Source organism: Mauremys mutica, chromosome 2 (assembly GCF_020497125.1).
Source record: "Mauremys mutica isolate MM-2020 ecotype Southern chromosome 2, ASM2049712v1, whole genome shotgun sequence".
NCBI classification, from domain to species: Eukaryota; Metazoa; Chordata; order Testudines; family Geoemydidae; genus Mauremys; species Mauremys mutica.
Genome location: NC_059073.1, coordinates 51,427,172 through 51,441,045, shown reverse-complemented (window position 1 = coordinate 51,441,045; position 13,874 = coordinate 51,427,172). Strand labels below are relative to the sequence as shown.

Genomic DNA, 13,874 nt, shown 5'->3' with positions numbered 1-13,874 from the left:
GCACTGAAGTCTAAAGTACTGTAATAAGATAAAATGTTTTATGCTAACCTGGAGGGGGTTATATAAAAATATGACATATTTCTATACAAAGAAATCTGAATCATATCTTGCAGGTGAATCAATTTGTATTTATGGTAGATAATGGTTTCCAAATATTGGGCAATTCAACAATAGCACTTCCATTTCAAATATGTAATTGACATCCACCTTCATTCTCTGTTTTGAGCTGAGTGCAGGCTGTCATTTATACCTCCAAATTTTTATAAGGAAAAATAAATACTAGAAGACACTTTTCCTCATTGCAGAGGACAGGAACTGTTTTCATAGTGTTTTGCACAAGCACAAACTAATAAAAACCAAGTAAGCTATTCCATTATTTTTTATCCTAGTATTTGAAAGCAGATAAATATGTTTGAAAATATGTAATCGTAACCACAGTCTCTTATGTTTGTAAAAAACTTTGTTGCTTGGATGAGACCTTATTAGAAAAAAATCAGAATGACGGGACGTTTTATTGGAGAGTTTAAAAAAAGTAGGGGCTAGCCATCTATGACAGCTGTAACACACAAATCTTAATTGTAGTGCTTTAATGCATTACATTTTCTTCTATATATGAACACTTGGCCTGTTCTCTCACACCAGTTTTTATAACACTGTAATTCCATCAGTTTCTAGGGAATTACAGGTAGACACTAGTGAAATGTAACAGAGCAGAATTTGATCACGAGGGTCAGACAATCAAAGGCCTGCACAAATCCCTGCAAATCAGAAGTCCATGCAAATCAAATACCTGTCTCCCTTTTCCCCTATCCACACACCCACGAGTGGCTGTATAGCAAATGTTGTGTATTTGAAAAATGCGGCCTTTGTCTTTTTCTATTATCTTGCCCTTTTTTGTTCACTATTGACCTGAAATGAGTGCTGCTGTATTGGAAATTCAGACACATTGCCTCAGGCAAAGTTTGCGAAAATGAGTTTGGCACTAGAGAGTCCTGTAAGGCTGAGGAGAAGGAGGTCTCCCACTGCAGGCAACAAGTAGCAGTAGGGCTAATCCATGGCTGCTATTGCAACTTCAGAGTTTTACTGCTAGATTCACAGAGTTATCCGGGCCTGCCTCCCACCACATTCTTCCTCCCAAACCTGGACCCCTATTGTAGTACACAGGGAGCCAATGTGGAGCTGAGTTTTGTGGCATGGGTTGAGTGGTAACCCACATGTACATGCCCTTTCATCCTGCACCAACCTTTCCCCTGAACAATGGGGATAGATTCTGAGCATCTTTTAGGTTGGAACTAAATATCATGGGTTTCTTGTGATGTCTATTCTGACTTTTTCATTCTTAGGTTTGTCAAGCCTGTCACTTCCCAGTGAGGAAGCACCTCAAAACTGCTGCTTGGCCACGTTAGGTGCGTCCCCAGCAGGCTTCTAAGCAGGCTGCAACAGACACACAGCCTTCACTGTTGGGAAAATTCATATATCATCATCTTGTAATACATGCTGCTTCTTCAGTCCACTATTAATAGAAACATGCCCCTTCTCCCTCAAGGGAAGCAATAGCATTTGCTTATAAAAGTTGTCAGAATCTTAACATTTTGTTACAACATTTGGGCATTGGGCAATGACAAACCCAAGACCCATTTTTCTTTGAGAATGTTTTAAGCCCTGTGAAAAATGCTGCAGAGTAATGAGAAGGACCATTCTTGGGTTAACTGCTGCATTTTCAGATGGCTGAATAGCATGGCCTGAAAACCCCTCGATTAAAACAAGGTCACAGAGGCTGCTGAAGCCTCTCATAATAGTAATATGCTATATTCTATCCTTGTTATAGGGATTTAATTGATTGATGAACAAAGCTCAGAAGGCTCAGAGGTTTAGATCAGATAAGTACCCAATAGTAATATGGCTTGTTTGTTCTCCAAAGAGGTTAAGGTTTGAACAGAAGGGAGAGCTCCTCTTCCATGACAGTATTCCCCTCTTCTCCAGTGGTCCAGAATCTATGTAAGAGCAGCAAAGAGTCTTGTGGCAGCTTATAGACTAACAGACATATTGGAGCAAGAGCTTTCGTGGGTGAATACCCACTTCATCGGATGCATGTAGTGGAAATTTCCAGAGGCGGGTATAAATATGCAAGCAAGAATCAGGCTAGAGATAATGAGGTTAGTTCAGGTTAATCAGGGAGGATGAGGCACTGTTCTAGCAGTTGAGGTATGAACACCAAGGGAGGAGAAACTGCTTTTGTAGTTGGCTAGCCATTCACAGTCTTTGTTTAATCCTGAGCTGATGGTGTCAAATTTGCAGATGAACTGAAGCTCAGCAGTTTCTCTTTGAAGTCTGGTCCTGAAGTTTTTTTGCTGTAGGATGGCCACCTTTAAATCTGCTATTGTGGGTCAAGGGAGGTTGAAGTGTTCTCCTACACGTTTTTGTATATTGCCATTCCTAATGTCTGATTTGTGTCCATGTATCCTTTTACGTAGGGACTGTCCAGTTTGGCCAATGTACATAGCAGCGGGGCATTGCTGGCATATGATGGCGTATATTACATTGCGTATATTACATTCCTGTTAGATCAGTACTTCTTCTTACAAGCCCAGCTGGAAGCAGGGAGTGCAAGGGTTCACATAAATGAAAAATAAAGTACAGCAAACACTTTGGAATCTCACTTGAGATAATAATTTATTGGAATTGGCTTGCCAGTCCATAGTCTGGATCACAAAAATATTTTTTTTGTATTTTATCTGCAGCTGGGAAAAGTACAAGAAGTTACTATGAATTGAAAGCTTTAACAAGCAATAATACTCAACATCTTCTTTTGCGATAAAGTTGTTTACTGGGACAAAACATTATGTTCATGGCTGCTCCAGCATTTGTTGCTATTTAGTCTTGTTGAAAAATACCTACTGTTGTGGAGGGACTCTTTATAATTATTATTATTTTATAATATTAGAAAATTGCACTGCAAAACACCATTACTAAGCTGTAAATTGCCTGTCATGTTTGAATCATTCCCTGTATTTGAATCTATGTCACATCATAGGTTTATTGTCACTGAACATTACTTGCATTTGCCAAGATGGAATCTGATATAGCCTTAACTGTTTTGCTGCAAACATTTATTACTGAGCTACAACCCCCACATGACCTTCTGTCACTCAAGATTTAGTACCATGCATTCTACTGGGATTCCACATTTGTAACCGACAAAATTGGTTTTAAATGCTCATTCACCAAAAGAACTGAAAGAAATCATAGTGTAGTGATATTAGGAAGTGTATTTTGAGCTATATTTACCAGGGAAAGGGACAGAATATATTCAGATGCGTCTTTGGGGTGAAATCGTTTCTTTCATGTTTTCTGCCTTTTTTTCCCTCCTTCCTCAGTGAAATCAGATGAGTTGCAAACAATCAAGAAGGAATTAACCCAAATCAAAACAAAAATTGACTCCTTGCTAGGGAGACTGGAGAAGATTGAAAAACAGCAGAAGGCTGAAGCAGGTAGGTGAAAATGATTTTTAGCCACAGACAGCTTATTAAGAGATTAAACAAACCAGGGCATAGTTATCATTCCAACTGACAAAACAGAGAAAAATAAAAGCTTTACAGACATTTTGCTACATAATGTAGGGTCAGAATGAAGGTAAATGAAACCACAATTTGGACTGATGGAATAAGATTTTAATATCATTCACGGTCCTTACAACAAAATAATTGCAAGAATGTGTTCTATAGTATAGTAGCAAAAAAAAAATTCCAACTAGCTCTTCAGGAACCAAAGATGCATTATAGAAAAGAATTTTTAGAGAGACAAATATATTCTTGAACATGCAAAAGTATTTTACCTATTGTCTATGTTAGAAAATATTGCCTCAATATACAGTAGCTATGCTGAGGTAGTTAGGCCAGGCTAATCCTCACCATAGACCTGCTGCACCAGTGTAAAGCAGGGAATGTTCTAGTTCTAGCTTACCCCCAGTTTGAGACAAGCCTTTAGATTTACAAAAGCTCATTCTGTTCTATTATCAATATAACCAAAATCCTCATTCATATAATTTCAGTGGTCAAGCTTGCAGTTTAATGATCTATGTATTACCCTGTTAGTGCCGTAATGAAATGTCATAAGAAAGTTAGTCATATTTTCATGATGCTGCATTGAAAATTAGCCACATAATTCCTATCAATGCCAATGGTACTTTCTTAGCTAATTCCTTACATATCGCACCAACCACCTGTATATTGTATGTACACCACAGGCTTTCTTACTTAGAAGCTAGTTATAATCAGTCACAAACAACCCTACATATAGGGTTAGTTCCTTAGCTGGCGTAGATCCATAATTTGGCCCATAAAAATAAGGTTATTTTTCAAATCTATGACAGATAGTAAATATAGAACTTGATATATCTTTATAGGAGAAGTGTGCACAAGATGCATTCATTATCTTTACATTAAAATTTAAAGTATGCAGTGGTGCTGTAGCCATGTTGATCCCAAGGATAATAGAGAGTCAAGGTGGGTGAGCTAATATCTTTTATTGGACCAACTTCTTTGGGTGAAAGACACTAGCTTTCAAAGATCTTCTTCAGGTCTAGGAATGTACTCAGAGTGTCATGGTGTTAAACACAAAGAAGAACAGATTGTTTAGCATAGGTATATAACACATATTTACAGGAAACATTAAAGGTGAAATGGCCAGTTAACACCTCTCCAGTCATAGAGGAATAAGGGGAGGGGAGGACATTTGGAGGGGGGGTATTAAGTGGGTTATAGATTGTTGTAATAAGCCATAAATCCAGTGTCTCTATTCAATCCATGATTTTTAGTATTTAGCAAAGTTATGAATTTATGCTCCCAGGGTCGTCTTTTGAAGGAGTTGCACAGGTTTCCTTTGAGAATGAGGATTGAGAGGTCAGATATAGAGTCATTTTTTCAAAAGTGTTCACCCAAAGGTGATATGGTCTTTGTCTTTTATCATTATTCTGTGTGAGTTCATTCAAGAGCATAGTGAATGGAGATATGTCTACAGGTCTTGCATCAGTTGTTCTGGCAGTGTCTGGTGCCGCTTTGAGTTGGTGTATCCTGGTTTGTGGGGAGCTTGCTTCTGATGATGAGCTTGGAGAGGTTGGGGGGTTAGTTGAATGCCAAAAGAGGAGTTTCAGGAAAGATTTCTTTCAGGATGTGATCTCCATCTAGTATGGATTGTAATTGTTGGAATGCATGGAATCAACAACCAGCACACATCCATGAAACTCTCTAGAATATTCCCCATCCCACACTCTGTGAATAGATAGGTGTTAACATAGACTTCACCTTGAATGGTCCCTTGAAATGTCTTAACTACTTATGCTAAACAATCTGTTCCACCCTGTATTTAGCTGTGACATTCTGAGTTCATTTCCCAGACCCAATAAAGAGCTCTGTGAAAGCTCACAAGCTTGTCTCTCTCACCAACAGAAATTGATCCAATAAAAGATATTAACCCACCCACCTTGTCTCATTAAAATTTTAAGCAAATTAGATAAAAATTGGTGATATAGTCAGAGAATATGTAATTGTACAGCACCCAAATGAATCACTGGTCTACGGAAATGAGTTGAGATGGCATATCCCCACTCCAGGGAGCTTTTATATAAAATCCATTACTATGCAAAACTTGGACTTTGAGAACCAATTTGCATTTTTGCTAAAAAGGATTGTAATATACTCATTTAAATATAAATCAGCTCAAAGAGAAAATGTTGATTCATATTGAATCATACTATTATATCTCCCAAAGTACTGCAATGAATACCCTTCAGAGTTCTCTTGATAAGAGGGTAGGAAATGGATACAGTGGTCCAGATTTTCCATTAAATTCAGTGGAATTTTTCTGGATTTACACAGATATAACTAATATCACAGTCTGGCCCAATCATTTTTAAATCACTGAGATGCAGATCCTGTCCCCTTGCTCTCCATTCCTTCTACCAGAAAGGTGGGAGGGGAGAAAGATTCTTGGAGCCGACACAAAGGATTTGCAGAATGGTTCCATTGCTGTTCTATGGTCTGATGTGAGAATTCCTTCCCTTCATAGAATCATAGAAGATTAGGATTGGAAGAGACCTCAGAAGGTCATCTAGTCCAACCCCCTGCTCAAAGCAGGATCAACACGAACTAAATCATCCCAGCCAGGGCTTTGTCAAGCCAGGCCTTAAAATCTCTAAGGATGGAGATTCCACCACATCCCTAGGTAACCCATTCCAGGGCTTCACCACCCTCCTAGTGCAATAGTGTTTCCTAATATCCAACCTAGACCTCCTCCACTGCAACTTGAGACCATTGCTCCTTGTTCTGTCATCTGCCACCACTGAGAACAGCCAAGCTCCATCCTCTTTGGAATCTCCCTTCAGATAGTTGAAGGCTGCTATCAAATCCCCCACTCACTCTTCTCTTCTGCAGACTAAAGAAGCCCAGTTCCCTCAGCCTCTCCTCATAAGACATGTGCCCTAGCCCTCTGATCATTTTTGTTTCCCTCTGCTGGACTCTTTGTCCATATCCTTTCTGTAGTGGGGGGCCCAAAACTGGATGCAATACTCCAGATGTGGCCTCACTAGTGCTGAACAGAGGGAAATAATCACTTCCCTCAATCTGCTGGCAATATTCCTATTAATGCACCCCAATATGCTGCTAGCTTTCTTGGCAACAAGGGCACACTGCTGACCCATATCCCGCTTCTCATCCACTGTAATCCCCAGGTCCTTTGCTTCAGAACTGCTGCATAGCCAGTCGGGCCCCAGCCTGTAGCAGTGCATGGGATTCTTCCGTCCTAAGTGTAGGACTCTGCACTTGTCCTTGTTGAACCTCAGATTTCTTTTGGCCCAAGCCTCCAATTTGTCTAGGTCACTCTGAACCCTATCCCTATCCTCCAGCGTATCTGCCTCTTCCCTCAGCTTAGTGTCATCCATGAACTTGCTGAGGGTGCAATCCATCCCGTCATTCAGATCATTAATAAAGATGTTGAACAAAACCAGTCCCACGACCGACCCCTGGGGTACTCCGCTTGATACCGGCTGCCAACTAGACAGTGTGCCATTGATCATTACCATTGAGCCAGCTTTCTATCCACCTTATAGTCAATTCATCCACTCCATACTTTTTTAACTTGCTGGCAAGATTGCTGTGGGAGACCGTATCAAAAGCTTTGCTAATGTCCAGATATGACATGTCCACTGCTTTCCCCATATCCACAGGACCAGTTATCTTATCATAGAAGGCAGTCAGGTTGGTTAGGCATGACTTGCCCTTGGTGAATCCATGTTGACTGTTCCTGATCACCTTCCTCTCCTCCAAGCACTTCAAAAAGCGCTTGTCCCCTGCAGAATTGTCCAGTACAAAGATGGTGTCTCCTGGCTGCATACTGGATGAGGATTAGGGCATAACTTTGTTATTAAGAAAAGAAAGGGGAGAGAGGGAGAGCATGTACATTCAGTTGGAATTTTTTAATTTTAATTTTTTTCATGACCTTACATTGCCATTCAGAAGGATATTCTAAGGACTCGGAGTTATTCCTTTAGGGGAATGATACATGTTAGAATCTGAACTCAATGTTTTTACTGAACTTATTCACTGACTAACCAGTAAAAGCTCAGGGGATAAACTCAGCTTGCAAATTTCGCTTAGTGTTCTTTTCTTAGTGCTACCAATACCCTGAAATTTTTAGTAGGATGAAAACAGAAAAGATAAATTGAGGGTAAAAGATTGTCTTGTGGTTTTATATCCCTAATGGTAGTGCACAGTTTACGTTCCCTTTTGCCTAAGGGCTTTAGATTCACTTTAAATACAAATAGTGCAAGAGAGAAGGGAGGTGTTTTTACATTAGTCTTTCAACAAAGAATCGATGTCATGCTTGTCAATCTCAGTTATGGGCTCAGGTTGGAAACTCAAACTCTACATGTGATAAATGTTGTGTTTTAATACTGTGTATAGCTGCAAATTGTGTCCCTAATAACATACTTGTTTGGAAGCTTTTATATATAGATTTGGATCTATTTGGTAGAGCAAATAACTCTGCAAGCTCAATAGCTAGAATTTATAGAGAGGAAAATGATTTTTAGGATGTTTGATGTGTCTAATTTGTTGGTGGAAATTTGGAGCAGGAAGCCACAACAGAGCAGTGGCTGGCTGCTCTGATTCAGTAAGATGGCAGCAGTAGAGTATTTTTTTTCTGTATATACAAAGACCAAGATTTTCAACAAGTGCCTAAAGTTAGGTTCTGAGGTGTGGATTTTCAAAAGATCCTAAAAGTTTTGGGTATCCAATATAATGGGAGTTGGCCACTTAAATCCTTAGGCATCTTTGAAAATCCTATCCCTAAGTTCTTAGTTAGACACTTTAAAAAGTGGCCTGATTTTCAAAAGTGCTAAGCCCCCCCAACAACTCTCATCAAGATACATCAGGAACATAACTTTAGCACCCATTTTTGAAAGTCTTGACCAAAGCGTGGTTTTCCTGTCTCTTATTACATATATACTATAGTTCAACTCCTTATTTTATAATATCCTGTCCTTTTACATAGATATCCAATAGATTGTTAGATTTAAGAATACTTTTATCATATTTCCCTCGCCTTATATTTGCTGTTTATAAGTTTAAGACACTAAATTAAGTAAGCAGGGGGAAAGTTTGATATGACTTTCATAAAGGCAATGAGACAAAATGCAGTGCTGCATATAAAAAGGATTAAAATGTCCACTGCTTCTTATCTGCTATTTGTCTTTACGATTCCCATTGTTCATTCTGAGCAGGAGTTCATGTTGCCTGTTCATGCTGTTTAATATTTTATGCAAAAAGTTTGTCTTCTGAAATTTCCAGCCTTTCAAGACATTCTCCTCCTTAGCACAGATCTTGAAATGAAGAAGAGCAGAAGCAATGCTTAAGCAAATGAAAAAGGTTTTAGGTGGTTACCATTTGTTGGTAGCACTACAAGTGTGTACCAAAAGACTGTTAAATCAAATGCCATAGCAGAAATTGGGTTGATACTATAGCTTATGCTAACATCACTGGTTATAACTATGAAGCTGTTATACTGATTAATATTTTATACGGCTCCATGGACTGAATTTTGCAGTAGCAATCTCTACAACCACACTGATTTCAAAGAGGGATGCCTATGATTGGCCTTAATTCTTTGAGTCCAAGATTCTTTCTGTAAAGATGTTAGGTCTAAGGAAACAAAGCCTTATTTATTCTGAAGCTTTAGCAAGCACAATTTGAGAGGAAGAAGGGTCAAAGGCTAACAAGACTGAAGAGATGAAAACAAATGTGTAGATACACAGAGGAGAAACTAGTGCTGTCTTTGCTTAAGATTATGAGATACATAACAGTGTCAGGAGTTTTGCGTACTAGCTATGGCATGTAATAATTTAAAGTAGAAACCATAATGTATTCATAAAGCTGAAAGATATACAACTTCACAGCCAATTTCAGATTCATTCACTGTGTAACAATATATGAGATGAGCTTGCTGGTAATATAAAACAGTCAGTTTAGAAAAGAAAGAAGCATCTCTTTTGTTTTGTAAGTTCCATCCCTGATAGGAATTGTCACTTTCAGACTGAAATGACGTTGCTATCCCAGCTATAGGCGAATAGTCCCCTAACCTGCTGTCATTTTCGGTGCATAAAGGTTTTCATCATAAGCTCCTAAAATGAATAGCAAAAAGAACAGGAGTCCTTGTGGCACCTTAGAGACTAACACATTTATTTGGGCATAAGCTTTCATGGGCTAAAACCCACTTCATCGGATGCATGCAGTGGAAAATACAGTAGGAAGATATACATACACAGAGAACATGAAAAAATGGGGGTTGCCATATCAACAGGAGAGAAAAAAAACTTTTATAGTGATAATCAGGATGGCCCATTTCAAACAGTTGACAAGAAGGTGTGAGTAACAGTAGGGGAAAATTTCTCTCTCCTGCTGATAATAGCCCACCTTAATTGTCTAGTATCGTTAGAGTTGGTATGGCAACACCCATTTTTTCATGTTCTCTGTGTATATATACACACATCTTCCTACTGTATTTTCCACTGCATACATCCAATGAAGTGGGTTTTAGCCCACAAAAGCTTATGCCCAAATAAATGTGTTAGTCTCTAAGGTGCCACAAGTACTCCTGTTCTTTTTGCTGATACAGACTAACACGGCTACCACTCTGAAGTGAATAGGAGTGAGTCTGTGGTCCCTCCAAGTCCCCTGCTCTGCTGCTCCTCCAACTACTCTATAAGTCAGTCTGTTAGTCCTCTCCCATCCCTACTGTGGACTTCTGCTGCCTGGGTGAAATTCTTGAAGATATGGAGGACAAATGCAAGGCAATCTGCATTACTTAAGTCCCACACTAGAGCTGAACAGAGTGGACCAGGCAGGGGAGCTTCCATGAGCTGAGTGCCTTGAAAATGGTCTTTATGTTGACCCCACTTTGGCAGGAATGGAAAGCAGCAATGAGTTTGAGCCAAAGGTAGGGGCCATAAATGGATCCAGTTGTCCCAGCACACAGTGCAAACAGAGAGAATGAGGAGGTGCTGCAACTGCTACTCCAGCCTCTAGTAATGGGACCAGTGTGACTAGTAAGATTTATTAACTGTATACTTATTGAGAAATAATCACACCATGATTATGCAAATCCCTGCACACTTATTGGCCATTATCATCCGTCATCCAGTGAGAGCACAGAGATTTACATTGATACATAACTGCACAATGATTATGCAAACTGGGTTCCCACGACATAGCAGAGTTCAGAGAATTGCATGACTGGGACAAAACTCTATTTTTGCACCATTAACTGTATTTGGTCCCTTCACTTTGATTGGCTGAGTGCACCGGTGTTGCAGATTATTTATTCTGTAACTTTCAGAGTCAGGGAATTTGATAATATTTACCTGGTAGATATTAACATACCATATTTCATAAACCTAGCTCCATCTGGAGAATGGAGGCATGAAGTCTGCCTGAGAGCATTGTTCATTCCGAGCAACAGAAAAGGTTACTGAATCTCTACAGGGTATGCTTTCCTTACAGAAGCTCAAAAGAAGCAAATGGAAGATAATGCTGAGTTGATCCAAGAGGAATGCATATCAGAGAATGCAGATAACTCTACAGAAGAGCCTATTGAAGTAGGGCCAGATGCAGATGGGGATGGAGAAGAGATGACTGATGGAATAGAGGAGGATTTTGATGAGGATTGCAGCAATGAGCTGGTAAGAAATTAACATGCCATGGCTATGTATACAGTTATTATGAATAACCATGGAAGTCCAATAATAATTTTTTAGGATCAGGATTAACAAAAATGTTAATGACACTTTGATGCTGCCTCCACCTCTAAGGGACTCCCCAGGCTTCCCCTGAATCCCCAGGATCCTGGGAAGACCCTCACTGCAGAGTGAGGAACCTAGAAGCCCTGAGAGCCCTGTTTCCAGACATGTCTCTCCAGGCTCCCAGCTCTGCATGGCAGGGCTGCACCAGAGCTGCAGACCTGGGAAACCCAGGCTCCCCTGCAGCCCACCAAGCAAGCTTTGCGAAAGTTCATCAAAACCAAAACATTTCTGCAAAACATTTTGGTTTTGACTAAACTGAATTTTCTGATGAAAACTATTGGAAAATTGCTGACCAGCTCTAGTGCTAATATTGTTCAAAGGAATTGGTTTTAATGCCAGTGGGAGCCATTGTATAGACAAGAGTGGTGGTTTCCGGTGTTTTTACCACTGTATTGACTAAACCAGGTTTCAGATTCCCTAATGTAGACATGGCCTAAATAGCTGAGTGTTGTACATCTTGGAAACCAGAGCCAATATTTGCTGTGGTTATGAAATTCTTGTATTTTCATGCCTGCTTGTTAATTACATCATTATTTGGAGCAAGACTCTTCCCCTTTCTGAGCCTCTGTTTTCCCATCTATTATATGGGAATAATGATACTTGTTCTCTTTTATAAAGTGTTGTGAGATCAATGGATGTAAAGCTGCTATACAAGTTCTAAGTAGTAGTATATATTTTACCTACTGGATACACTGTAATTCTCTATGGATACCTTTGCATTTGGTGACTTTACCTCTCTCTTTATTTCCCCTATGCAATATACAAATATAAAGCAATTCAGCCAGCTCCACAAGGCAAGCAGATTGTTTACTATAGTGTAGTTTCAGTTGTGAGGCAGAGAGACCATGAAAAGCCCACTAAAGACATTACTTCCATGGTTTAGTTCATCTCCTATTCATACTGTATAAACAGTGCACAACTGTGTTCATTTTATGAATTTAGAAGTAATTTTAGAGCTTCCTGGGAGAATGCTGGAAAACTGACGAGTGTGTTGCAGTCAGTGAGACCACTCTGTTTGCAAGAACAGTGAAACTTCAAGTTATGAAAGCTATTAGTTTTCTTTATTTACTGCTTCTCCACCAATGATAAATGAGCGTCCTTAAATTCACCATTAGATCTGAAGATTCAGATGACTGATAGAGTAGATTCCTCTACTGGTGCTCTTTGCCGTCCTATTGGCAGCATGTTGTTTTTCTTCATTTGTTCCTATCCAGTGGTAACTTAAAGCACTACTGACTTTAGTTATGTGAGGAAGTGAAAGAGCCACGCAATTAGAAAGAAGCGAGGGAGAAGGAATTGCTATGAAAGATTGCTGGAGAGCATATCTAAGCAATGGGTAATTCTTAGGGTGGCTGTTTTGGTTTAATTGACCTATGTGTCTTTCTTCAGCAGTTCTCATTCAGATATTCAGCTCCTTGGGCAAGAGTTATAATGATATGGTATGGGCAATTCATTATGTACCATACGTTATGAATTTCACCTATTCTATTATATAATTAATTTTGTTAAGATGCCTTCAGAAATTGACATAAATTTAATAGAAGATGAGATATATAAATATTATGTTCAAGTCTTATGAAGTCTGGAGCATCCTCTCAAATCCCACTTAAGTCAATGATACTTCAATGACTGAAAAGTCAATTTGTATCTTGCAAATATGAGTCTTCAGTGTGTTTGTCTATGTATTTGTTCCTTATCTTTTTTTTCCTGGAATAATTTAGTTATGTGGGGCTTGCTAATTCAACTTGCTTCTTGTTCATTTGCACACTCATCCTCTAGCTCTCAGACTCAAATTGACTCACATATCAGTTGATTGCTGCTCAAGTGAAAGACAGTGATCCCCTTAAGAGCAAGATGACTGAATAAACTGCTTTTTAGTAAGATTTGTCCTATTCCTATTCAGAAACTATTTTTTCTGAAGTAGAAGAACCTACTTCCTGACACACAGGTTCTACTTTGTGAAAACAAGACAGATCAGCTTATTACAAAACAAGAAAACTTAACCATTGTTATTTGTTTTCTAAGAAACTTGGATCTTAAAGGCATTAGAACTCAAAGAACAGTAGTTACACAGCAAATTTCTAATTTTAAAATGAAGCTGTTTGTGAGATAGTCAAGCAAAAGCCCATCTAGCCAATTTTTAATATAAAAGAAGTTTCACAAACACGATTTCATCAAACTTTCCACACACAAAAATTTATCCTGCGGCTAGAAACAAGCATGACAAATTTCAGTCTATAGGGCAAACTTTCTGAAATTTATAATCTCCTAAAAATAGGGATTTAGAATCAAGATGGGGAAAATATCTTTTCTACTGCTACACATATCAGAATAACAGATCATATACAAAAATATTTGTAAAGGTGCAGTGTTAATGTTATGACTTCCAAGCAATCAAGAAGACTAAGTTATTTCCTTGTGGAGAGAGAAGAAGAATCAAGTAATTGATGATTTATCCTAGTCTAATTTATTTACAATACACACATTTTGAAAAGAAATGTTAGCAAGCAAAATCAATGCAGAT

At 38.9% G+C, this 13,874-nt stretch overlaps 1 protein-coding gene across 1 annotated transcript in view; it reads left to right on the top strand.

Annotated features, from left to right (window-relative positions):
* RALYL (RALY RNA binding protein like) overlaps positions 1–13,874 on the top strand; it is a 358,668-nt gene that overhangs the window by 317,598 nt on the left and 27,196 nt on the right. Inside the window, exons 7-8 of the mRNA XM_045007780.1 lie at positions 3,378–3,491; positions 11,052–11,230. Coding sequence (XP_044863715.1) covers positions 3,378–3,491; positions 11,052–11,230 — 293 coding nt within the window. The remainder of the gene's footprint in view (positions 1–3,377; positions 3,492–11,051; positions 11,231–13,874) is intronic.